We start from the raw sequence: 27,960 nt of genomic DNA, 5'->3' as shown, positions 1-27,960 counted from the left end.
CCTCCGAGGCCAGCCTGGGCTATAGGAGACACTGCCTCAGAACAGATGAAGAACAAGGGTGAGAGATAGGGCAGATTTATTGGTATATACTATATACACAACTGTAACACAACAATCTTGTTAACATGTAAAATGCATGCTAATAAAGACAAACCTAGAAAATACTCATAGCTACATAATTCGTAATAGCCCCCAAATGCATACAATCCAAGCATCCTTTTAACAGGGAAATGTTTCAAAACGGTTATACTACGTTATACAGGTTGAGTGTTCCTCATCTAAAAACCCATAATCTAAAATGCCCCATGCCCCAAATCTTTTAAATCCCAATGTGAGGCCACAGATGAAAAAATGCACTTCATGTGAGAAGTCAAAATTAAAACAAAAGCGTACTGAAAAATATCCTGTAATTTTACCATTAGGCCACATCTATATGCTACCCAAGTGAATTTCCGGTTTCAACCTAGGTCCTACTCCAAGATTTCTCACTACACACACAGACACACACACACACACACACACAGAGAGAGAGAGAGAGAGAGAGAGAGAGAGAGAGAGAGAGAGAGAGAGAGAGGGAGAGAGAGAGAGAGAGAGCGCACGCGAGAGAGCGAGCGAGCGTGCACGCACACGCAGATACAGGCACTACAAATTCAAGACTGGGCTTGTAGCCTTAACTGTCCTGGACTCACGTATGTAGACCAGGCTGTCCTCAAACGCAGAGACCCACCTGCCTCTGCCTCCCAAGCGCTGGGATTAAAGGCGTGCGCCACCATGGGCTGTGGAAACCCTCAAGTATTTCAGGTTTGGGCCACCCAGTAGGAACTGCTCTATCATTTACAACCCAGGGCTGCAATGCTCGTCTGTGGCCCCGTCTTGTCTTGCATGCATGGGCTCAAACCCTCTCAAAGGAAGGGGGAAGGAAGAAGGCGTGGCACATACAGCAACCTCAACAAGCCTTTGGGAAAATGCTAATGAGAAAGACTCGCAGAAGACTACAAACTATGCTTCTATTTGCTTAACGTTCACATTCTTGGTTTGAAAGACCCATCAGTGGTTGGCAGGGGTGCAGAACTGGGTGTACTCCTTTAACCTAAGAACTCAGGAGGCAGATCTCTCTGAGTCTGGGGCCACTTGGTGTACATGTTGAGTTCCAGAACAGTCAGGACTATACAGAGAGATTGTCTCAAAAAGCTAAAATATAAAAAAAGAAGAAAAAAAAAGGGGGAGGGGGAGTAGGCTGGAGAGATGGCTCAGAGGTTAAGAGCACTGACTGTTCTTCCAAAGGTCCTGAGTTCAATTCCCAGCTCACAGCCATCTATAATGAGATCTGGTGCCCTCTACTGGCCTGCTGGTGTACACGGAAGCAGAGCACTGTATATATTAAATAATAAATAAATAAATCTTTAAAAAAAAAAAAAGGGAAAATAAAAAGAAATGAAAAAGATGGTGGTAGGGAAAGAGGGCACGACTGGGAAGCTACTGTGATTGTAAGAGGGCATCACAAAGGATCCTTGTGTTGACGGAAGCAGGATCTGTTACAACTCTGCCGGTGAATAGGTAAAGCTATCTCAGAGCAGAGTAACAGACGGAGCGCGCACACACACATACAAATGGGGACAGTGAAAACTGAGAAACTATGAGCACCGTGGGCCTGTGTCAACACCCTGGATATGACGGTACATACTTTACAGATGTTATCAACAGGAAACAGGGATGACTACACAGGTTCTTTCTGTATTATGTGTACATCCATATTGTTACTACCGGGATAGAGTCTGCTTTTGTTAGCCAAGGTGGTCTGGAAAAAGTTATATAACATACCAGATTGGCCTCAAGCTCATAACTTTCCTGCCTCAGTCTTCAAAGTGCTGGGGTTACAGGTGTGTGCTACCACACCTGGCTCTTTGTAAGCTACTTATCACTCTGATAATTAACAGAAAAGGTATAATGACATAGTATCTGTTGTTTTATCAGAGCACTAATTATAAAGAGAAAAAAAATCAATTCAATAATATTTTTATGGACACAGCATTGATACAAAGTGAGTTCCAGGATAGCCAGGGATTCACAGAGAAACCTGCCTCAAAACCCCCCAAAGACACAGCATTGAACCGGGAGAGAAACTGTGGGTCCTGAGTGGCTATGGAGCTTCCCTTTCATCCCAGCATTTGAGAACTAGGGACCAGCCTGGTCTACACATCAAGAGCTACATAGTAAGACCCTGACTCAAAACAAACAACAAAAGGGGGAAAAAAAAAAAAAAAAAAGAAAAAAAAGAAACAAACCACAGGTCCCAATAGTAACTAATTAAAGTCAGTGAGAAAATAGAAGAAGCAGGAGGACAGAAGGCAGAGGGTGTAGATGGCCCTGACTAAATGGAGGATGAGAGATGAGAAGAAGGAAATGGACACAGCCATGGGAGAAAAGCACTGCAAGTCAAGGGAAGCGTCAGGTCAAAGCCCTGTGAGGCCGGCTAAGTGAGCACGGCAGAAGGTAGGAGTTGATGGCACAGGGAGAAGAAGGGGCCAGACTCAGGGTGCAGTGTTGTGAACCATTCACCACTGGAGTTTGTAAAAGCAGAGGAATCCAAGTCAGGGTTAGCAGGATCCCTCTGCTGGCCTGGTGTAGTGCTGAGAAGGCAGTATCAAGAACAAAGCTAGAGGATCAGCAAGGAGGCTGCTGGTATAGTCCAGATGAGAGTGTCACGGCCTGGGAAAGGAGCAGGGCACATGTCAGTATGTTGCACATAGACTCTGACAGGCAAGCGAGGAAGCAAACCTGCACAGCGGTTCAAGTCCTTAGGAGAGGTCACTGTTTGTTGTTCTGACAAAGCTAGGGCTTTGTACGAACCTTATCTTGTAACCCAGAGGGTGTGTCTTCTAGAGTCTCGGTACTTCCCAGATTGGAGAGCTGAGTGCTTGGCTGTAACCCAGGGCTGGAGATATTTGAGCCGCCCATCTGATTCTTGGAAAAGAATTAAAAGAAAAAGTCTATGATCTGAAGAAGAATGACTGTCTAAAATCTGGTTCACATTTGAAGTTATCAAAAATACCTTAATTGAAAAATAAGCAAAAATTTTTTTCTTAAAATAATTCCATGAATTTCACCATAATGCCTATAATAAGGTTTCTATAAAGTAAGAGCTCAAATTTTTTTTTTTTTGGTTTTTCAAGACAGGGTTTCTTTGTGTAGCCTTGACTATCCTGGACTCGCTTTGTAGACCAGGCTGGCCTCGAACTCACAGTGATCTGTCTGCCTCTGCCTCCCGAGTGCTGGGATTAAAGGCGTGCACCACCACTGCCTCAAAAATGCTACATAAAGTGGGATGGAATATAACCATGTTAATAGCTTCTGTCACTTGTCATAAAGCCTTGAAGATTAATGCAAAACTGATTTATAGTATCAATAGCTCATTCCTTTTTAATTGCTGAGTATGTAACATTTGTATTATTTTTATTTCTAAAGATCTTTATTTTATATGTGTGAGTGTTTTGCCTGCATGTATGCATGTGCATCATGTGTGTGCCTGGTACCTGAGTTGCTCAGAGTACTGATCTCCTGGAGCTGGAATTACAGATATTGTGAGCTGTGGGCACTGGGAACTGAACCAGGGTCTTCTGTGAGAGCAGCAGGGGTTCTTAACCACTGAGCCAGCTCTTCAGCACATTTTCGTTCTTAAAAAACGTATTTGTCTATGTATAGTAACTCCATGTGTATGCACGGGTGAGCACCCGGGTGGAAGGAAGCCAGAGGAGGAGCTCAGGTACCTCCCTTGAGACAGGGTCTTGCAATGAACCTGGGCTCACTGTTTCAGCTGAACAGGCCGGCAGCAAACCCTTAATTAACCCCAAATCCTTAATCCTTCTGTTCCCTGCTCCCCATCCCTTCTAGCTGGAGTGCAGGCTGACACAACCATGCTGTTTTATGTGGGTGATGGGAGTCAAACTCTGGTCCTCATGCTTGTACAGAAAGCTCTTTTACAAACTGAGACATCTCCTCAGTCCCTATTTTCAGTTTCTGATTATAAACATAGCTTTAATAACTTCTGTGTAGACATCAAACATTCCAATTCACTAGATAAGTCAGGGTACAATGGTAAATATATTTTTCTTCTAAAAGTTTTATTTTTATTTTATTCTTTGCAGTCTTACTGTGTATTCCAGGCTGACTTCGAATTTATGATCTTTTTGCCTCAGCCTCCCAAGCCCTAGGATTATAGGTATGACAACCACACCTGACTCTGCTGTAGGACTTTTTTTTCTCCACATGTAGACAGTGGATTTTGTGTACAACTATGTGCATGCCGAGGCCAGAGATTGATGCAGGATGCCCTCAATCACTCTGTAAGTCAGGGTGCCTCACTGAACCTGGAGCTAGCTCATGGAGTCCACTGTACTGGAGGATGGCCATCAAGTCTCAGTGCTGTCCTGAGCCCCAAAACACAGGCACTGGGAGTCAAGCTGGGGTCCTTATCTGACTGAAGCATCTCTCCTCTCAGTTAAATAGTCTGATGTTTACATTTAGATTTAGGGGCCAGTTTGAGCTGAATTTGCATAAGATGCTGCAGTTTGCTCAAGGCTCATTTTCTATGTATGCGCATGGATATGGACATCTAGTCATTTCAATACCATTTAAATTCAAAATTGCTAAAAGTGATGCTGCAAGTGAAAAATAGTTTTGTTAATAAAAAGAATCCTTGGTTGGGTTTGTGGCTCACTGGTGGAACTGCCTACCATGCCCAAGGTCATGGGTTCAAACCCCAGTACCAAGAAATAAACAACTAATGATAAAACTTACAAGAATCCTCACACGATCACTGGGTAGACATGTTACTATGACATTTTGGAAACCTAAGTTACATTTGAAATATTTGCTCCAGCTTTTCTAAGTATTGTTTATGTCAAGAAAACAAAAATGAACAACACAACAGGAAACGCCTCCCAACTTCACTGCCCATTGGTGGGATTACTGGTGTGCACCACCATGCCCAACTACACATTTACCCAGAGCCACCATCTGACTTAGGGTGAGAGAGACAGTCTGTGAAAGGCTATGCCATATCTTAGTTTTTTAACGTGCTGCTCTTTGGACAGGTCATCAACAATCACTATGACCCCATGCAGGGAATGAACGGCACCGAATATTAGAGAAACATAACATTGCTCCTAAGAAGATCCCAGAGCAGAAGGATAATGCTCATAAATATTAAAAACTGAGTGTTTCCTTGAGGAGCAGGAAAGAAGGAAGTGCAGCTCTGTCACTTTTCACAGTGAGGCCAGGCGGCCACTGAGGAGGCTGTGTTCTGATAACCTTGGTGAGCGGGCGGTGAGTGGGCCTCAAGTCAACTATGGCCCCAGTGGCTCTTGAGTTACTGGATTTGCAATCCGTCATAGAACCTTGAGATGGGCTTTGTGGCTATGGGCACCTAACTAACCGTTCTGAAGCATTTCAGGGCATTTTGGTACTTGTGTAGGGTCTTTGTTGAAGGTTTGTTATCTTTGTGTTAATGACAGCAGGCAGCCCTAAGACTTAGGTGGCACGGGGCTGGAGAGATGACTGCCTGCTCTACCAAAGGTCCTCATTCCCAGAAATCACACGGTAGCTCACGACAAACTGTAATGAGATCTGGTGCCTTCCTGTGGTGGGCAGAATGCTGTATAAATAATAAATAAATCTTACAAAAATTGTAGGAGGTATGCACAATCACATGCAACTGTGTTGGAGTGCCATTTTTATAATGTTTGGTGAAATCTTTAAGGAGGCTCAATCCCTAGTATTATATAAACTGGGTATGGTGGCACATGTCTGCAGTTATAGCACAGTGGAAGCACAAGTTCAAGGTCATCCTTGGCTACATAATTAGTCTGGAGGCTAGCCTGACATCTTAGGATTCATGTTCTGTATGGTGCCTTGGCTCCAGGACTGCACTGCTGAGGTCTAACAAAAAGAACTAAGAGAAATCTAGGGTACTATTTATGTAAAATTCCAGCTGGGCATGGTGGCGCACGCCTTTAATCCCAGTACTCAGGAGACAGAGGCAGGCAGATCTATGTGAGTTCCAAGCCAGCCTGGTCTACAAAGTGAGTCCAGAACAGCCAAGGCTACACAGAGAAACCTTGTCTTGAAAACAAAACAAAACAAACAACAGCAAAACCCAACCAACCCCTTCTTCCCCAAAACTACAGGAATTACATAGAGAAAATGCTTACAGGATTTTAAGCTTCAGTCTCCTATAAATACTTTGCAAAATGTGGCTCTGTGCTGGGTGTGGTAGTGTACATCTGTAGTTATAGAAGTCAGGAGGCTGAGACAGGACAATCGTACGTTTGAGGGCAGCCTGGATTACAGAGAGAGGCCCTACAAAAGAGGGGGAGGGGGAAGAAAAAGATGCCTATTTTATATAAATTGACTGAAGGGGGAAGATTTAGAATGGAAATAAATTTCATGAAATCTGAGGCCTTGCTTATCCTCCCTTTCCATGCCAATGGCTCAAGTCTACCAAAAAGAAGCAGAGGACCATCTGCCTATGTGCTTGCTGTTGGGGACAGTCCCTGCAAACACCAAGATGTAGGTCCAGAGTCACTTCTAATGCAGCTCCGGATGGTAAAATAGGTAAACAAGGCAGAAAGCAAAGCCTTTATTTAAGCAAGCATTATTTATAGTTTTTAAAAAACAAAAGAAAGCCTTATACACAGAACACTAAAGATTCAACATGTCTTCAAACATTTCACTTGACTCTAACCTTGGATAGCATCTTATGTATTCCAAAGTGTTCTTTACAATAGAAGATGCTTTTGCAGCAATTGAAAATAGAAACCTTATCAGATTTTTAGACTGCCCACTCGACACTAGAGTTTTCAGCGTCTAGGGGTTGAGCACAGTCGGTAGAGCATGCTCACACCATAAAAAGTTAAAGGAAAAAGAAGCAAGCCAAGGCCACTCCTGGCAGAACCTGCCTCACTGAGCACTATCTAGTTTCTGTCTCATGGGTACTTTGATCCAGTTACCACTCAGGGTAGTTATCATCAGTACCCATGGGAACACAGAGAGACAATGAGAAATAGCATAGGTATTATGTGATGGGATCTATGAAAATCAAGCCAAACCAAACCACAACAAAATAAATAAAATCCCTCAAATTTTATTTTTATTTTATTTTTCATAATCATGATTTATTAGAGATGATTGCTTTTCCAACACTTAATTTCTTAAGAATACATATTTTTTAAGCTGGGCATGGAGGCGCACACCTTTAATCCCAGCAGAGGCAGGCAGATCTCTTTGAGTTTGAGTTCCAGGCCAGCCTGGTCTACAAAGTGAGTACAGGACAGCCAGGACTACATAACCCTGTCTCAGCCCGCCCCCCCCAATACACACACACACACACACACACACACACACAATTTATTTCATGTGAGTATTTTGCTTAAATATATATGTGTGTGTGCACCATGTGCACACCTAGTGCCTACGGAGGTCAGAAGAGGTCATTAGACCCTCTGGAACTGGAATTTAGGATGGCTGTCAATCATTTTGTGGATGCTGGAAATAGAACCTGGATCCTCTGCAAGAGCAACACGTGTTTTTAACCACTGAGCCACCTTTCCCACTCCTAATTTCTTCCCCTACTCTCTGCAGATTTGTTTCTATGTCTATGATGCATTCCTGGTGCCCACAAAGGCTAGAAGAGGGAGCTATATTCCCTGGAACTGGAATTACTAACAGAGTAAGTCAGAACACGGGCACTAAACTTGGATCCTCTGGAACTGCTCTGTAGCCACTGAGCTTTCTTACCAGCCACCAATACTGAATAATCTGCCTACTTCTGCCTCTCCAAGTGCTGAGATTAAAGGCATGCACCACCACGCCCAGCTTTCCAATATTCAAGGTCTCTCTCTCCCTCCCCCTCTGTCTTTTTTTTTTTTTGAGACAGGGTTTCTCTGTGTAGCCTTGGCTTGGCTGGACTTGCTTTGTAGACCAGGCTGGCCTCAAACTCACAGTGATCCACCTGCCTCTGCCTCGCAAGTGTGGGATTAAATGTTTGCACCAGCACGCCCAGCTCTAATATTGAATTTCTATAGATACAGAAACTGTTTCTATATTTCTTTATTTCTCTACTAGAAGGTGAGTATGCTTTTTTTAAAAAAGTAATTAATTTTACTTGCATGCATGTCTGTGAGAGGGTGTCAGATCCTCTGGAACTGGAGTTACAGAGAGTTGTGAGCTGCCATGTGGGCGCTAGGAATTGAACTAAGGACCTCAGAAGAACAGCCAGTGCTCTTAACCACTGAGCCATTTCTCCAGCCTGAGAATCACCGCCCACCCCCAGGAAATGCTTCTCTGTGTAGCTCTGGCTGTCTTGGATTTGCTTTGTAGGCCAGGCTGGCCTCAAACTCATAGCAATCTGCCTGTCTCTGCCTTCCAGTGCTGGGATTAAGGGCATGTGCTACCAGGCCTGGCTGTTTTCTGTTTTTTTGGGTTTCTCTGTGTAGCTCTGACTGTCCTGGAACTTTCTGTGTAGACCAGGCTGGCCTTGAACTCACAAATATCCATGCCTGTCTCTGCCTCTTGAGTACTGCCATTATAGGCGGGTGCCACCATCGCCCAGCAAGATTGCTTTTTTGGGAGAAACCTTTTACCTTCCAGAATACTTTTCCCAAAGTCTGTTCTCTGAACTCTAGATTCTTGAGATATTAAAAGGCAGCATATGAAAAATGCTTCTGTGGCGAAGCTGATGCTACCGTGAGCCGCTGTGTCTGTGTACCATGAAGGCCCAAGTCTGCTGGGGGGGAGGGGGAGAGCAGAGGAAGGGGAGATGAAAGAGGAGAAGCAGCTAGGCCAACAGTATTTACTCAATTCTTTTGGACAACCTGAATATTTTAGTGGTAACTGTTCAAAAAACAATTTTTAAACTTTTTTTTTTGTGTCTAGGGGGTGCTAGGGAGAGGCAGAGTCTCATGGAAGTCTTCCTGCCTGTCTCCTACTGCTCTCCTAAGTGCTGAGATTACAGGTATGAACCACCATCTGCAAATATGATTTATTCTTCAAATTTTTGTTATTCTATTTGTTATGGTTGTACATACATGTACATGATGTGTGGTTCGTGTATGCCATGGCAGGGTGTGTGGAAACCAGAAGACAACTTTTGGGAATCTATCCCATCCTTCCACTATGCAGTCTGGAGACTGAACTCGGGTTGCCAGACTCGGGTTGTCAGACTCGTGTAGCAAGTTATTTTTACCCACTCAAACATTCTGCTGGCCCTTATTTTTGTTTTTTCGAGACAGGGTCCCACTCTGTAGCTCAGGCTGTCCTCAAATCCCCAGCAACCCTGCCCTAGGCTCCTGTGCTGAGATTGCGGGCACGCGGCTATCGTCACAGCCAGCTCAGAGGCCTGAGTTTAGACGGCCCCTCTTCATGCTGCTTTGCAAAGGTTTGCAAACAGAAAGTGAAATACAAACACAGGAAAGCATGCGACTCAGCAGTGGAAGACAAGGGAGCCAAGCACGGAAGTGGAAAGCCCAAGTATTTCTCCAGAGAGTGTGGGGTTTTGATGTCAAGAAGTGTCCAGTGCTTTTAGGGTGGTTGTGAATGTCTGCAGTAGTAGTGCTCAGGAGGCAAAGGCAGGAAAATCAGGAGTTCAAGGCCATGCTGGCCTACAAGAGACCCTGCCAGGGCTGGAGAGATGGCTCAGCAGTTAAGAACACTGTCTGCTGCTCTTCCAGGGGTCCTGAGTTCTATACTGGGATCTTCAGTGTATACATACAGAGCACTCATCTACATTAAATAAATAAACAAATAAATCTTTGAAAAGAGACTCTATCAACAAACAAAAAAACAACCAAGCAAGGGAACAGGACACTCTATTACATACAGGTGTGCATACAGATAGAGCAATGATATACATAAAATCAATCAATCAATCAATCAATCTTTGAGAAGAGACTCTATCAACAAACAAACAAACAAAAAAACAACCAAGCAAGGGAACAGGACACTCTATTACCATAGCAACAAAGAAAACAGAACAAGTATCTACTGTTTAACAGAGTGAACAAGTTGTAAATATGAGCTGAATATATTAACTCACATACCACAACTGTCATTTTCTAATGAATCCACTTAGGAAAAAATTCTATCAGCTAATTTATAAAATACAATGCAAAGGCCAGGAGTGGTGGTATACACCTTTAATCCCAGCACTGGAGAGGCAGAGGCAGGCGGATTGCTGAGTTAAGAGGCCAGCCTGGTCTACAAAGAAAGTTCCAAGACAGCCAGAACTATTACACAGAGAAACCCTGTCTCAAAAAACCAAATAAGTAAATAGGAGGTTTTTTTCCTAACCAAATGCTCTGAGGCAAGCAGATGAAATCACAGACGTTTTTCTTTTCTAAACTGCTGCTGGCCCTGGGGTGACTTTCCGAGTCTCTAAGCCTCCAGCAGGCCTGCTCCCCCTCTTTCAGTGTTCTCTGGTGGTCAGCACCCAGACTTACCCTCTCATACTCATCTTTGGCTCTGCTCAGCATCTCTAGGATGTCGATGGGCCTCTGGTCGCTGCAGCCATTGGCCTGGCTGGGACTCTGTTTATCTCGAGCAGCCTGCTGGGAGCGCCGTGTCTCCTCTTCTACCACACTGTAGGAGGAGAAACAGGCTTTAGAAAGGCCACTTTACACAAGTGGACCCCAGCACTCTTTTGTCCACTTTCCAAGGATAAAGTAAGAGTGTCACATGATGCTGCCCTTGCACTAGATAAAGAGCCCAGTTACCTCATTCCAGAAATACATGACTGAGCCATGTCACTGTCTCCCTTCCAACAGTGAATAGTCCCTAACCTTTAGAAAGACACAAGTAGAATCCCTTCCTGGTGACAGAAGCAAGCATACTAAGACATGCATCCAAGCATGGACATTACTAAGACATGGGAAACTGAAAAGCATACTGTGTAGCCTTGAAAATGGATGCTGGTGAATTCTCTAAGCAGACAAAAGGATCTGTGACCAAACTTGGGTGGCTATGGGTTATGTACTGTGTTTTCATTGACACCATTTAATTCTCCACTTCAAATTCTACAAGGCAAAAGTCTAAAGTTAAGAAACCCATTAGCAAGGTTGGGGTCCTTAACTCTTTTTTACAGGCCTGCATTTTAAAATAGCGTCCTTGCTCCTCATCATAGAAAAGGGTTGAAGCAACTGAGCAATTTCAGTAAAATGTTAGAAACTAAAAGCTGGATGGGGACCACATCGGCATTTTATTTCCCATATAGATTTTAATAATGCAACCAATTTTTTAAAAATGCATTCAAATTTCAGCCACAAGCTGCAATGAATAGGCCCTTCCTGCCATAAGCTTTTTTTTATGGGTAAAAGTCTCCCTTTGTAACTGTGCTAACTGAAAACTCAAAGACAATGATGTCAGGTAGTAAAACAATTCAGGAGCAAAAGGCTTTATTTGATTTTTTTTTTTTTTTTTTTTTTTTTTTAATGACAGGGTTTCTGTGTAGTCTTGGCTGTCCTAGGCTCACATTGATCTCCCTGCCTCTGTCCCCTGAGTGCTGGGATTAAAGGTGTGTGCCACCACGCCCAGCTAAGGCTTTATTTGAAAAGACAGGAGTAACACGAGCAACAGTAAATAGGCTACTCTGTGAGTTTGAGACCACCCTAGTCTACAAAGCGAGTCCAGGACAGCCAAGGCTACACAGAGAAACTCTGTCTCAAAAAACTAAAAAAGAAAGGGGGGAAAAAAAGGCTACTGTTTCCAATAGTGACTGGCCACTGAGTTCCTTGGCTCTGCTTGTCTCCACCACAAATGCTGGGATTTTAACTCAGGCCCCTGTGCTTGGAGAAGTGCTCTTACTGAGCCAAAGCCCCAGCCAGGTCCATTCTAGGTTTATCATGCTAAGCTGTCCTGTCCTGTGACTCTCTACAGAGGGTGAGCTTGTGAGCTTGTAGACGTTCTCAAACTATACTCTTTACTGTCTTCCCTGCCACCTTCCCACCCCCATCCTAGGTAAGTGTTCTACCATGGAGCACCGTCCCCAAACTTCTGCTGCTTTAAAGTAATGTGTGAAAGGAACTTCTGTTTTGCTGGCTCAGTTGTTCCCTGGGAGGCTTAATGCCTCCTGCTAACTTAGGCCTAGCCCTGGAAGCTTCTAGCCTCAGTACAATCTAACCTAGGCCTAGAACATTTCCAGTCTCTGAGACTTACTCCTTAACCTGCTCACGCTCACTTGCTCCTTCTTAGCTCTGGGCTGGCTGGTTCATCCCTGCTGTTCTGGCTCAAACTTTTCTCCCAGCTGACTTTATTAATCTGGCTTTGTTCTCAGTCTACAATCATTCTGTTTGGCCTCAAACTAACTCACCAATCTGCTCCAATCTTCTTGCCTCTTCTCATTTTCCTGCCTGTTCTGCCTTCACCTGAGTTCTCTCTCTGCAGCCCATCTCTCTATTACTGTCCTGGTTAAAAACTGTGTATCCTATTCTGTCAAATCTTCAGATTCAGTCACCTTTTCTGCCACTCAATTAGACATCACCTTCAAGCATGGGTGCTTCCTTCTACAAACTAACTTTACCTTTCTTTGGGATTAAAGGCATTTACCACCATGCCTAGACCTATTTTTTGTTGTTGTTGTTGTTTTTTGTTTTAAACCTGACACTTGCTCTAGACCAGGCTGGTCTTGAACTCAGCTGTTTGCCTCTGTCTCCAGGATTAAAGGCTTGTTTGTAGTCCAGCTGGATCACACAGGTCTTGGATGTGATCTCTTGCCAGAACAGCCATGTTCTGAAGCAACGTTCCTCTATAGTAATGTGTAGTTTTCTCTAGAATCTTAGCTTCTTTTCTTTTCTTTTTTTAAGATTTATTTATCTATCATATATAGTGTTCCTCCTGCATGTACACCTACAGGCCAGAAGAGGGCACCAGCTCGAATAGATGGTTGTGAGCCTGGGAATTGAACTCATGATCTCTGGAAGAGCAGCCAGTGCTCTAAACCTCTGAGCCATCTCTCCAGACCGAATCTTAGCTTTTTAGATGGTAATTACTCCCATATCAACAAGAAATATAGAATCATAGGCTTTATGGTAGACTTAAAAAAAAAAATCAGGTCTGTATCAAGAGCTTATTTAAAACTTAGCTAGAGGCCACCTGAGGCTGATTCAGCCACAAGAAAGGACTCCATCACACAGGCTTTCCAACCTACCTCCTTTAGCCGGGCCAAGCTTGTGTTCAATCTTTCCCTGACCTGGACTGGATCTGTGACTTTGGTTCAAAAAAGTATTATCCAATTATCCCACTGTTTACCCAAAGAACAGGCTATCCCATGAAACTAATTATTGCTAAACCCAAAAGCTGTTGGGGTGGTAAGGAGGAAAGGCATAGGGAGGTGGGTGGCTGTAAGGGTCTCTTCCAGTTTAAACTTCAAGCAAGAAAGAAAAAGAAAAAAGAATGGCTCTCATAGGCTCCTACATTTGAAATGCTTGGTCTCCACTTGCTCAGACTGCTTGGGAAGGTGTGGTGGTTTGAATGAAAATGGCCCCAATAAGGCCCATAAGGCTAGGGAGTGGCACTATTAGGTGTGGCTTGTTGGAAGAAGTATGTCACTGGGGATAGGCTTTGGGGTTTCCTAAACTCAAGCCAGGCCCAGTGTCTCTTCCTGTTGCCAGCTGATCTAGATGTAGAACGCTCAGCTACCTCTCCAGCACCATGTCTGCCTGCATGCCACCCTTGCTTCTCTCCCTTCTCAAAGTCCAAAAACATGCATCTAAGACAGTAAGATGAAGAATAAAACAACCTTTCACAAGCTCTCCGAAGTTAATACAGCCATTTCTGAGCAACATTCAAAGTGGTAATGTTAAATTTAGCATTCTGTCATTGACCAAAGCAAGGATCCATATTTTAGACCGAGAAGAGGTTGAGGCAGACTGTGTCTGCTTGAGCCCTGCCAACTACTGAGGGACAATTATCTTGAAGTTCTTTCTGAGGGCCTAGGTGGCACTCTAGATACCAAACTTCAGTGGTTACTGGAGCTGAAGACTGAAGGCTCATTCGAAAAGACTATTAATCCCTGAAATGGATATGGAAATAGAAATGGGAACTGAAGGAAGTTACTGAAAATGACTGCAGATGTCTGTAATCCCAGTGCTAAGGTAAAAATGACTGCAGATGTCTGTAACCCCAGTGCTAAGGTGAAAATGGTTGCAGATGTCTGTAATCCCAGTGCTAAGGTGGAAGGCTTATGAGTTCAAGATCAGCCTAGATGACATAGCACATTTCAACTACATAAGAAGGGAGACTTTGTGTCCCAAAAAAGTGATTAAAGGGTGCCTAGCTGATAATGACTTTTTGAGTGGTTGGCCTATTTATATCTAAGGAGAGTGCCTTGCAAATGTTGCTGCTAACTTTGGGATAAATGACTCTGTTCATCAAATATTGAAGAAAAAGGAGAAGGGAAAAAAACCATCTTTCATTATTACTTATCTGCCTGCATGTACCTCTGTTCTTTATGTAAATCAGAGACCACCCCACTAACTAGAAGTGCTGTGAAAGCTTTGCCACCTTACACATTTGAAGGAGTGGATTTGGACTAGGGATGAGGGTGAGTGAAAGCATTGCTTGGCATGTTCTTTCCAGCTCCACAGCACATAAGCGTGTCTGTCAGTCCTCATTCTGTTGGGTGCAGTTCTTCTCCTAACTCCTTTGATAAACACAATATAAGAAAACTCAGCTTACTGCTGAGAAGCCATGTAGGAAATTGATTGTTGAAAAGTAGTATAACTTTACAAATAAAATGTTTTAAAAGCATTGTGCTTCTAGAAAGCCAACACTTTCTCCAGTACGACTGACTGCCAGCTTACAGGCAGGAGAGCCTGCAAGCCTAGCAGTAACTAGTCTGCCCTGCAAGCTCACAGCCAGAGCAGATGAGTGAGCAGGGAGTAGATAAACATTCAATCAGGACACACCAGTAGTCCTGCCTTAGAACTCGGCCTTTGTTTGTGTGCCTTCTGAAGACATGTGAATATACCTAGAACTGAAATGACTGGGTACACTATTACACTTTAGGTGACCGACTAAAGCATACAGTTAAAAATTAAGACTGTTTTCCTCTAAACACATAGATACAAATCTTGAAGAGAGTAACAGAACTTAATTTGGCAGGAGTAGGTGCTACAAAGGAAAATTTAATAATCTAAAAGACGCTGCTGACATTCAACAACTGTTCTTACATTTATAAATAACACACACACACACACACACACACTAAAAGGGAACGGACATTTGTAAATATACCAGGACCAGTTGGATTGATTATAGGTAATTAAAAAAAAAAAAAAAAGGCTCTGCAAACTTTTGGAAATAAAAAGGAAATTAAGGCCATTTAAGAGCTACAGCTTGGCGCCAAGGCTGGCCATCTCGTTCCTGTGGTCACCGCACCTGTGTTGGAGCCCGGGATCTCCAGTATGGGACAGCATGCCTACAGTGGCCTTCCTCGGCCATCCTCCTTTCTCTACGAACTTGGCACATGGACCACAAGGACAGTTGTAAAGAAGAAAGCCCTGTTCTTTTTGATAAGATGAAGTGTTTTAACTGCAATCTTGATCTTTCTGACCTGGAAGTGGTTAAGCCTGAGGACAGCGGGCGACCAGGTTCCTATGTCCTGTGTGTTTGGAGCCCTCCTGTAAGGACTGCCTTAGAGACAATGCAAGGCCATCTTACACGGAGTCACCAACTGTGGGACACGATAACAAGGAAAATCAGCGCAAGCAGAAAATACTCAGTAGTCCAAATGAAATAGAGGAGCTAGCGGCCAGCAGACAGCGGCTACTCATCGTTCACGCATCAAAGTGAACAGGAGGATGACCTCTGTATCCTGGAGAATTTAAGAAACAGTCCCCAGCCGCACCTGCTGCCAGCACAGAGCCCAGCTGCCTGTCCTGCATTTTGAAAGAGTGGTTTGCCCGACATTAAAAAAGAATGGCAAACGAAACCCTCAAGTGGATGGAGAAATGCGGAAGGAAGTTATCACCAGTGGAAACTTCAGACTACAAAATATAATTGGGAAGAAAATGGGCCTGGAACACGTAGATATCCTTACTGAGCTTTCCCGGAGGGGACTCAAACACCTGGTGGCTAATATATTGACAAAGCTCAGTGACATGGACTTAATAATAAATCTGTCTAAAGTGAGCAGAATTTGGAAGAAGATATTAGAAGACGATAAAGGGCATTCCGGCTACACAGCAAAGGCACGCAGAGTCCTTGAAAACAGTAAGCTGTCACTACATGCTTCGACCAGAGGATGTGCTGTGAGCAGAACCATACTAACTTCTCTTCAGAAGTCATCGACCTGGGCGCCTCCCAAATAAGATGCTCAAGCCAAGCCCCGCAGCCAGCGAGGTCGGAAGGGTTCTGCCTGCAGCTGGCACAGCGAGTTCACTGAGGTGGCAAAGACACTGAAAACATCGAAAGCCTCACAGCCTGTATTCGATGTAATTTGCCAGCAAAATATGACCACTATTTAGAGCGAGCAATCTGCAAACGGGAAAGCGGTAAATTTGAATATTGTACAAAGTGCCTGTGCAATTATCATAACAACAAAGACTGAATGGCAAGCTCCTAAAATCCAGCTGTAAAATGGGTCCTTTGCCTGGAAGTAAAAAGAGTAAAAAAGAATTTACAAAGACTGACACTTTTGTACTTAAAAAAAATAAAATAAAAAAATTTTTTTAACCTAAGAAAGTAAAGATAATGGTATGACACCTTTTTGCCCCTTTGTGAATAGAGGACATAGAGTTTCTTAAAATAGAGCTTAATATTTTTTTTAAAAAACTGAAATTGTCCATGCAAACGCCAAGATTGATGTATTATAAGAAAAAGAGAAACTGGGTATCTTTTGTGCAGTTAGGTGCTATGATAACATTGACTGGATTTTTCGGTTAAGGGAGGGTGGAGTGGTTTTTATGGAGTCTTGAAAACAAATGTGGTTCTCAGGGTTAGCATCTGAGGTATGCTTTACCAAATCTGGACTGTGTTCATATCCACTTGAGTCTGTCTATTTAAATGCTTGTTATTTTCACTGTTGAAAGTATCTTTTGTGAAGTCCTGCTTAGCTTACTTTGTTTCTGAAGTCTGTTTTAATGTTTTCAAACCTGAAATATTTTTGTTTCTACATGCCAAAGAAAATAAATAATACACATAATGTTGTTACAAATAAAATTGTTAATAAGTTTTTTTAAAAAGGAAAATAAGAGGATATACATTAACTAGGAAATGTTAGTACTGAAAAAAAGTTGGGATTGGATTAATGTTTCTTCTTTCATTAATTTATGGAATAGTACAAATACTTACTCAGCCATGAGCTTTGCTATGCGGTGACAGTCATTCTTGTCATAAAACCAGATACTGTATATTGACACTTGAAAAAAAAAGGGAAAGAAAGAGATAAGCACAAAGTTTTCAAGTTTGAGTACATGATCAAATAATATTAAATTTATCATCAGATTCTTAAATTATTAGTAATCCCACTAAAGAAAAAAGGAATAAAATGAAACACAGAGCCTTTCCCGAAAGCCATTAAAATCAGGACAGGTAAAACACTCAAGATGTTGGCAACAAAACCCAAGTGAGGACCGGTAACATGCCTAGGGTCTCAGTTATTCTGGAGGCTGAGGCAGGAGGAGTGCTAGTTCAGGGCCTCCCTGGGCAACTAAGCAAGGCTGTCTCAAAAGAAAATTAACTCAGTGGCCCATGCCTGTAATCCCAGCACTCTGGAGGCAGAGGCAGGCCGATCTCTGCATTCGAGGCCAGCCTGGTCTACAAGTAAGTACAGGACAGCCAGGGCTACAGAGAAACCCTGTCTCAACACCCCTTACCCCCCAGAAATCAGTTGGGGATACAGTTCAGTGGTGCTGGGGTCATCCCCTGTTAAAACACACACACACACACACACACACACACACACACACACACACACACACACTTTAAAACATCATAATCTGCCACTAGATATCACATGCTGGCTTACATATTAGTCAGAAAAAAAGATTGCCGAGTAAACTAAGACTCAATCAGTATTGATGATGATTCCAGACAAACAAGAAAATACAGTCTTAGCTAGGCAAAGAGCAGAATTTATGGGTGTCTTGACTGAATACTCCCCCGCCCCCGCCAACACACATAGGGTTTCTCTGTGTTAGCCTTGGCTGTTCTGGACTCGATCTGTAGACCAGGCTGTCCTCAAATTCACATCGATCTGCCTGCCTCTGCCTCCCAGAGTGCTGGGATTACAAGTGTGCACTACCATGCCCAGAAGTTTCTTCAATCTTAACTAGAATAAACTGCGACGAAAAAGTTTTAAAAGACAGCTAAAAAATAACTGTTTATACACGATGTCAGCCAGTCACACTTGTTTTGCTACCTTTTCTTTCCTTTTTTTTTTCCCCCAAGACAGAGTTTCTCTATGGACCCTTGGCTGTCCTAGACTCACTTTGTAGACCAGGCTGGGCTCGAACTCAGTGATCCACCTGCCTCTGCCTCCTGAGTGCTGGGATTAACAGCATGCGCCACCACGCCTGGCTTGCTACCTTTTCTTATTCCCAGGATGGTGACGCAAGGACTTACAATTTTTTGTTACAAAATAAATGACTTTCATCATTAAAGATGACAATGTATAAATAAGCCATCACAGCAGTTTTGGGATATAGTGTGCAAACATACTGAAGATGTAAGCTGAACAGAGCCCATGGCTAGGCAGGCCTACTGACTGCCCTGAGGTACCATCTATCTCCTGCAGGTAAATCACTGGGGCAGGAGGCCGAGGCAGCTGCTCTCCCTACACCCACTCAGGAAGCAGTTGCTTTTTGACACTGCTGCTGAGGTCTGAGGGCAAGTCTTCCCACACCAATTAAGCTAAGCCATGTCCAGAGGCTGGCAGCGTACTAAACCATCATATCATCTAAAACGCCCGCCTTCTTTCTCAGAAACAACAGCCTTCTTCTAGCCAGGACACTCTTCCATCTTTGTAAATAGCAGTGGAACCTCTTTTGTATGCATCTGTTTCTGGATTCTTTTATTCAATTCCACTTATTTGTCTATTCCTACTATGTCTTGATCAGAATAGGTATAAAATAGGACTTAAAAATGAGTAAGTTGCCTTGTACTTTGTTTTAAGACTGTCTTAGTTAGGGTTTCTATTGCTGTGAAGAGATACCATGACCAAGGCAACTTGTTGTTTTCCAGAGAGGGTCTCTCTGCGTAGCCTTGGCTGTCCTGGACTCAATTTGTAAACCAGGCTGGCCTCAAACTCAGAGATCCCCTTGCCTCTGACTCCTGAGTGCTGTGCACCACCACCACCACCAGCCCAAGGCAACTCTTATAAAAGAAAACACTTGACTGGGCTGGCTTACAGTGCGGAGGTTTAGTCCCTTATCTTCATGGTGGGAAGCGAGGAAGCATGCAGGCAGACATACTGCTGGCAAAGGAGCTGAGGGTTCTATGTCTAGATTGACAGGTGGCAGGAAGAGACCAGAAACCTGGCTTGAAGAGCTGAGTTCTCAAGCCCACGCCCTGTGACACACTTCTCCAACAAAGCCATACCCACTAACAGTGCCACTCCCTGTGGCTTATGGGGCCATTTTGTTTCAAACTACCACAAAGACTTTAGTTTCTAAAGCCTTTTATGTAAAAATTTATGTTAGAGCCTAACACCTAACACTTCCACGCAGAGATTTTTTTTCTAAAGCTTTATTTATTTATTTTTGAGATGGGACTTTGTTGTTACTTTGGTATTTGAGAGAGTAGCTCAGGCTGACCTGAGGTGTTGCCATCAAATTCAGATTAAGGCATTTTTTGTTTCTATCATGTTGTTAGTACGTTAAAATGTAATACATTTATTTTTTGTGTGGTACAGAGAACTGACTCCAAAGCCTTGCCCTCTAACTGTACTACAATCCCCAGGCTTACAACTGACTTTTTTGGTGTTAATCTTGTATCCTGAGACTTTATCAAACTCTGTCAGCTCTAAGAGCCTGCCTCCCTCCCCCATCTCTCATACACACACACACACAGACAGACAGACACACACACACACAGACAGACACACACGTATCATGTGTTCCTGTAGGTATTTTCTTTCTCAGCTCATCACAGTGTCACAAGTTTCAGTGACGCTCTGCATTGCAGTGGTGAAAATGCCCATCACTGCCTGATTCTTGATCTCGGGGGAAACGTTTAGTCCTTTACCACATACAAAAATTTATCAGTCATTAAGTTTTTGTAAGTATGCTTCACCAAAGTCCTGGCGCAGTGCACGCACACACTTTTTTTTAGGTTTTGCTACCATTTATTTGTGAAGTTGAAAACGAGTGATAAAAAGTACAAACTGCAATACAATTATTTTTTGTTTTGTTCTCATTTTTTTCTCAATTTGTCTCATCTTCAACAGATGACAACATATCAGAGGCCAGTCCTGGGGTTGGGGTGGGTACAAGGCGGAGCCTGGAAGAACAGGGGTGGGGAGGGAGAGGGATAAGAGGGATGGGCAGGGCAGGAGGGGCCACCCACACCTGGTCCAAGGAATGTTCCAATTCTAACTAAAAAGCACCACCATCACCACCAAATGGAGAAAAGGCGATCGCAAGAATGGCTGTTTTTTTCCTTTTAAAAAGTGTTATTAGCTGGGCCGGGGCGTGGTGGTACACACCTTTAATCCCAGTACTCAGGAGGCAGACGCAGGTGGATTGCTGTGAGTTTGAGGCCAGCCTGGTCTACAAAGCTAGTCCAGGAGAGCCAAGGGTAAACAGAGAAATCCTGTCTTGAAAAAACCAATGGACAGTGGATTTTGTTGATTTTTTTTTAAAGATACAGGGTTTCTCTGTGTAAGAGTCCTGGCTATCCCGACTCGCTTTTGTAGACCAGGCTGGCCTTGAACTTACAGCAATGTGCCTGCCTCTGCCTCCCTGAGTGCTGGGATTAATGGCATGCGCCACCAGTGCTAGCTTCATGTTATTTATTTTATCTTGGTTGACTGTCATCATTTGTGAGTTTTAAGTAGTTACTCCATTTCTTCTAAGTCATCAAAAGTTTATGAATGTAAAATTCATAAAAATCTCATGTACTTTAACAGCTGCAGGATTTGCAATATCTCATTTTCCCCTAGTAGAGACAATTTTGTTTTTGTTCTTTGAGACTGGCCCTCGCTTTGTAACCTATGCTAGCCACCCAGTCACAAGCTCCTGTGTGAGGACCTCCACTGCAGGAGAGCTATGCATGTAGCACTACACCCAACTCTCATCGTGTCTGCTCTCTTGTTAAACATTTAACATCAAACAGTTTACCAATTGTACTGGCTTTCTTTATGGAACAACCTTCTTGTTTCACGGATTTCTCTTCACTTTCTCCAATTACAATGATTTGTGTTCTCATCTTTACAATTTTCTCCCTTTTGTGTGCTTTTGAGTTAATTTTGTCTCTTTCTTCTTCTTTTTTCATTTTTTTTTTAAAAACTTTAGATAAGGTCTCTCAGAACCCAGGCTGGCCTTGATCTCCAATCCTCCCACCTCTGTTCCCAAGCACTGGGATCATAGGCATGTGTCAGCACACATGGCTGTTTCTAATTTCTTGCAGTAGGAATTTAGTAGGTTCTCAGTCAGTGCTGCACAGGAAGGCGGGCACTTACCACTCCCAGGTATCTCGCAGGCCAGACTGGAGATATAAGCCCCCCTGACATTTCCATCTTGACTTTTTCCTGGAGGGAGGGAGAGCACCTCCCTGGTGGTCACTTGTTATTAGCAGAACTTCCAATCCTTCTTGCCAGCTTTGCTTGGCTTGTCTAGTATTGTTGGCTCAAGTACCACACAATCTATGGGAGGCCAAGTCCACCTGGGCTACCTACTGTTGCTAGGCAGGCTTGCATCATGTTCAGACTGTGAGAGACATCCTCCTGCTGGGCTGCTCTGCATGCCTGCCACACCCCATCATCTTCCTCTGTCTAGCCTTTAGCGTTCTTGATTGCTCTGTAACACCATATACAACATTGTAGCTGTATTTATCAAGAAGAGACTAATCATTTCTTGACTGCTCAAGTTGTGCTATGCCTTCTTATGGTTGGAAAACAGGAGTCTAAGAAGACAACTAGGTGGCTTATTAATAAACCAGAAAAAAAAAAAAGACTAGTTTTAGGACTGGAACACTGGCTGGTATATTCCCAGGGCACCTGTCTTGCCATCCCACACTTGGCACCTAAATCTCACTGCATTAAAAGTAACATAAAACTAAATTTATTTTTACACCTATTTATGTGTGTCAAGGCATGTATACAGAGGTTAAAGGACAACTTACAGGGTATTGGTTCTCTCCTTCTACCATGTGGGTTCTGGGGATCCAACTCAGGCCATTAGGCTTGGCAGCAAGTACCTTTATATGCTGTGTCATCTTGCCAGCCCCAGAAAACTATCCCACCCCCCACCCCAACCCCCAGACAGGGTTTCTCTGTGTAACAGCCCTGGCTGTCCTGGAACTCTCTTTGTAGACCAGGCTGGCTCCTGCCTCCTGAGTGCTGGGAGTAAAGGTGTGTGCCAACCAACAATCCCCCACCAAAGCAGTGAATTTCATTTACACTTAAAGACTAGAGAAACACAAAGAAAAAAAGCTAAGTTAAAAGTGCGTATTAAAAGGCTAGCACGAAGCTGGAAATGGTAGCATCCATTACGTAATCCTGGCACCTGGGAGGCTGAAGTGAGGGGAATGACAAGTGTGGGGCCAGACTGAACTACACCCGCAAGACCATGCTTCAAAGAAACCAGAATTAGGGGGGTAGCTCACTGGAGAGTGCTTGCCTAGTACAGAAAGGTCCTAGGTTTGATTCCCAGCACCGCACTAATCAAGTGTGACAGTGAATACCCGCAGTGCTGCACTGGGAGGGGGAGGCAGGAAGATTAGTATTTCACGGTCACTTTCAGTTACTTAGAGAGTTTGAGGCTGGCATGAGATATATGAGGGCCTGTTCGAACACATACATATACATGCACACACCTGCACATGCTACAGAAATACCAGCACAAGAAATTGTACTTTGTGTTTTTATTTACTAGATTTGTTTTTGTTTAGATACATAGCCCAGGCTGGCCTCACCTGGTCCCCTGCCTCTGCTTCCCAAGCACAGAGGAGGGATGCACCATCAAAATGGCTTCAAAATTTTTTATTTACTTATTTTTGACAATGAAACATTTCCTTTATTAATAAACATTACTCCTGCATGTGATGACTGCAGGTAAATAGTATATATTACCAGAAATTGGTGGCAGTGGTGATTAAATTGTTTTCCCTCAGACAGGGTCTTACTATATACCCTAAGCTAGCCTCAAACTTATTTTTTCTTTAAAAATTATTTTTGATGTAGTATACTGGTTTCAATACATTTTAAGTAAATTAAAAATGTGTTATTAGAAGCTAGGTGTGCCGAGCGTGGTGGCTCATGCCTTTAATCCCAGCACTTGGAAGGCAGAGGCAGGCAGATCACTGCAAGTTCGAGGCCACTCTGGTCTACAAAGCAAGTCTAGGGCAGCCAAGGCTACACAGAGAAATCCTGTCTTGAAAAACAAAAATAAAACAAAACAAAAAACAAACAAAAAAAGAAGCTAGGTGTGATCGTGGCATGTGCCTAATAATTCACTCATGAGGTTGAGGCAGAAGGATCAAGTTTGAAGCTAACCTGGGCCACTTAAAGATCTTATTCCTAGGTTTTAAAACATTCCCATTTTAAAGAAATATTAAATAAGCTCTATAAAAGTATTATTAGAATATATCAATTTATAAAACTAATTAATAAAGGCTATTTTGGTGGCAAATTATTCATTGCATACTGAATTCAGACCTTTCTGTTTACTTTTTATAAATGTTACCCTACTGTTGCTGCTGTGTAAATTAAGATACGAATAAACAAGAGTAAGCAAATGGCTTTACTTTAATGAATGAAGAACACGAACAGGAATTTTTTCACTACCCTGTTTATAAGGTTCCATGTTCTGGCATGGAAAGCCTCAATGACACTGAAACTGCCCTAAACCATCAGGCCCCCACATGGTCATAGACCTTTTTTTTTTTTTTTTTTTAAAGTTTTTTTTTTAATGGCCATAGATCTTTATGGCACTTGGACATAGTGCTTCTTTTCTTCCCTCTCCTCTTCCTCCTTTTTTTTTTTTTTTTTTTTTTTTTAAAAAAGACAGGGCTTCTCTGTATAACAGCCCTGGCTGTCCTAGACTTGCTTTGTAGACCAGGTTGGCCTTGAGCTCACAGAGATCCACCTGCCTCTGCCTCAGCTGGGAATAAAGGTAGGCACCACCATGCCCGGCCCTTAAAGCAATTCTTCTACTCACAGAATTTAAAAATACTGCATGTGCTTTCAATGAACAAGGAACTTTGGAATGTTTTACATAAAGCAAATTAAATTAACTCAACTTTGACATCTCAATGGAAGGAACACAGACATAGCCTTATCAGAGGGAAAATTATTATGCATTATCTACAACTGGGTCTAGAAGCTAAATCTCATGGCAACATAGAGTAAATCACACTAAGGCTTTCAAAAGAGTCCATATATGGCAATTACAGCAGTCATCTTTCTTTAAATATCTCTTTTCAACCTTGGCTCAGAACACCTAAAACACCAAATCCCAATACAGAAGATTCCATTTTTCACACACTACACAGTCTACACCTGGACACAGTCACAAGAGCTGCAGTGCTAACAAAGTGCTTATAACATGTAGTGCATCAGGCATGGAGAGGAAGGAACACAAAGCTCTTTCTGGGTTGAAGAGCCAGGGATTCCAAATTAAACTATTAGAAAACATTTCAAATTGAAACCTAAAGTAATTTCATCAGAGCTGCCTGCCTATGGCAATTCTTCACTTAAGTTACCCCTTCCTCTTACAAGAAATCCAATGTAATTTAGAAATAAGACATTTGCTTCTATACTTGTCCATTATCAAATATACTGCCAAAAAAGAACCAAACACTTTCAAAGGCATGTTTGCAAAGAAACACAGATAAGGGGGCCAGGATGATAGCTTAATGGGCAAAGGATAAGAGTCACACTCAATTCTGCCAGAAGCAGACCTGTAGAGGTTCAGAGACGCGTCCAAGAATCAGTGCTGTCTGCCAACATATCAAAAGCTCTGCGCATGCAACTGGCAAGAAAGCTCAGGGAGCTGCCACTAAGCCTGTCACTGCCACTAGTGAGGAAAAACAGATAAGTCTGCCAGATAGCTGAGACCACAGAGGACCTTGTCTCCAAACCCAACTTAAATATTCTCAAGAGAACCTACACTCAAAGGTCCTGCACATGCTGCCAACAATTGGTGCTGAGATGTCCTGAAATAATCTCTGATTAACTGTATCACAAAAGATGGAGGCTTTTGGCAATGCATTATTATTCTGCCACAGCAAATAATGATGTGTACCTGTTTCGTATATGCTTTTTCTCAAGATCAAAGGGAACTAGTTGGTGGATAACCACCATATGTATTGACTTCCGGCCCCAAGTCAGTCACAAATAATGGCAGTCACTGAAAAGGTAGGGAGTATAATGTAATTTTGTTGTACTCCCATAAAAAGCATCAGACGTGAAAATACCCCTGATCAAGTAGTTCTCCTACTTTTCAACTGGGGGCCTTTTCCTTTGGAATCTGTGAGGGGGAAAAAAAAATAGCTGCTAAAAGCATTTGGATTATAAAACTGAGAAAAACTTAAAAGCTGATGGGGAAATGTCTATTTCTCAAAAGAGTCCTGTAGGAAGACCAAGCTACTTATTATAATTTGATAGTAATTTTATTCAGCTTTATGTAAGCTGTATATGGTATATACAACAAGATCAAGAAAATTCAAAGCAATCTGGAGACTGCCAAAACCTTCAGGAATTCTAGAGCCACTATAACTCTTACATATATGTTGCCTTTTTATTCATATATTCTATAAAGATCTGAGGAGGCTGGTACTTTTCTTAATACAGAGCCAAGTAGAAAAAGAAGGCTTCTGGTGGCACTGTTAAGGGTTATAAAACGTCTGGGGGCTGGAGAGATAACTTGGTAGGTAAGGGCACTTGTCCCCAAGCCTGATGACTAACTCCAACTCCTGGAATTCACATGATAAAAGACAACTGACTCTCTGCAAGATGTCCTCTGACTGCTGCCATATTACTCTCATGATCTCTCTCTCTCTCTCTCTCTCTCTCTTTCTCTCTCTCCCTCCTTCTTCCTCTCCCTCCCCCTCCCAAACACAAAGGAAAAATTAAGAACAGAAAAAGAACTATGGATTTCTGGGCTTGCATAGCACAGGGGTGGAGGGGTGGGTGGGAAACGGGGATATTCCCTTGGTTCAATTCCTAGTACTGTGAAAAAAACAAACCAACTCCCCAAAGTGGAAATAGTCATAACGATATCTATAGGGGGCTGGAGAGATGACTCAGTGATAAGGACAGTTCACTGCTGTCACAGAGGACCTGAACTCAGTTCCCAAAGACCTGTAACTCCAGGTCCAGAGGCTACAACAGCTTCTGAATTTTGAGGGAACACACACACACACACACACACACACACACACACACACACACACACACACACACACACGATGCATATAAACTCACACAGGCACATGCACATACACGTAAATAAATGTCCTACAGCCATGAAGATTTCTTATAATAGGAAGCAAAACCAAGAAAATGGGCTTTCCATATAGCCAAATACACTTTACTAACCAGAAATGGAACACTGCAGCTATATAAACAGCAGTCCACTCCATCTAGTAAGAAAACAAATGTCTCTACACTGACAGATCATTTCCTTTCAGAGAGGAGTAAACCTGGCAGCCCTGTACAGAGCCAAAGACAGACTGGCTTTTGATTCTAACAGAAGATAGTTGGCAGGCTGCAAACACGGAGACAAAGGGATGCTGTGTATGAGCAAGGCAGGCAGGCAATAGCGGGACAGCGGCTTACTCCTTTTGGCCCAAAGAACAGTCACCTCAGAACAGCGGTGCACACTAACATGGCGAAGAGCCCCAACCCTAAAATCTAAGTAGGGTTATCTACTTACTCAACACTGGGTAGAAGATTTGAGCCATGCGACTCAAAAGTGCTACTCTGCAAGCCCCTCGGCTTATTTTTAAAGGGTACCCTCTCAAAATTAAAGATACACTGCAGAAGCCATGTGATCTCGGAGTGGGACTCAGACCTGTGAAATGTCCACTGAATTTGGGAATTAGGAAAACAAATGTAACAGCATTAAGAGTGATGCTTCCCGTTTATTAAAGTTCTTAAATGGCGGACAACTCCAAATAAAGGGAAGAACCATAGTTTTCACTTGATACAAGACTCTGGTCACTATTATCACAGTGCTCACCATTCAAGGAAGGGTTTCCACAACACATGCTATATATGGCTATGGGTGTGAGACAACGCTGGACATGTCCACCACCCCCGGGCCATGTACTTGCTTTCTGTTCCCGTCAACACTGGACGGGAAAGATAAGGAGTGGGAAATGGCACCTGGCAGTTAGGCCCAAATTCCTGTTTCTTAGACTTTCTGGAATGTACAGTTAGAACCTTGGGATATAGATCTAATTATGGTTTAAGACACAAAGCTCTCTTTCCCCCCTTGGCCCCTGCTTTCCCATGCATTTTCTTACTAGTTGATTACGAGTCGTAAGCACAAGTGCCTGTAGTGCATAGGAGACCGAGTGCTGTGTGATGAGTGATGGTGGGCCCTACTCACAACTCTGGCTGGGATCAGTACTGGCAGTGATATTAGTACTGTGTGATCACAGAAATCCAGGAGTGTGGGGATGCGCCTGTAGCTCAGCTGGCAGAGGCTTGCCTCGCATGCACACAGCCTGGCTCCATTTCCAATACTACATAAGCAGGGCGTGTAGTGCATGCCTGGAGTCCTAGCACTTGGGAGAGTTAGGCAGGAG

At 43.1% G+C, this 27,960-nt stretch overlaps 1 protein-coding gene and 1 pseudogene across 2 annotated transcripts in view; one reads left to right on the top strand and one right to left on the bottom strand.

Annotated features, from left to right (window-relative positions):
- Dcp1a (decapping mRNA 1A) overlaps positions 1 to 27,960 on the bottom strand; it is a 52,911-nt gene that overhangs the window by 10,011 nt on the left and 14,940 nt on the right. The window contains exons 4-6 of one of the 2 annotated variants that reach the window (XM_051140994.1): positions 17,341 to 17,407; positions 10,494 to 10,632; positions 2,851 to 2,964 (exon numbers count right to left, since the gene is read on the bottom strand). In XM_051140994.1, the coding sequence (XP_050996951.1) occupies positions 2,851 to 2,964; positions 10,494 to 10,632; positions 17,341 to 17,407 (320 nt within the window). The remainder of the gene's footprint in view (positions 1 to 2,850; positions 2,965 to 10,493; positions 10,633 to 17,340; positions 17,408 to 27,960) is intronic. The other variant, XM_051141002.1, reaches the window with a different exon arrangement.
- On the top strand, positions 15,515 to 16,783 carry LOC127186890 (F-box only protein 5-like; annotated as a pseudogene).

This window comes from Acomys russatus, chromosome 3 (assembly GCF_903995435.1).
Source record: "Acomys russatus chromosome 3, mAcoRus1.1, whole genome shotgun sequence".
In the NCBI taxonomy this organism is placed as follows: domain Eukaryota; kingdom Metazoa; phylum Chordata; class Mammalia; order Rodentia; family Muridae; genus Acomys; species Acomys russatus.
The sequence above is the reverse complement of the archived record's forward strand: the minus strand, read 5'-3'. Positions and strand labels throughout refer to the sequence as shown.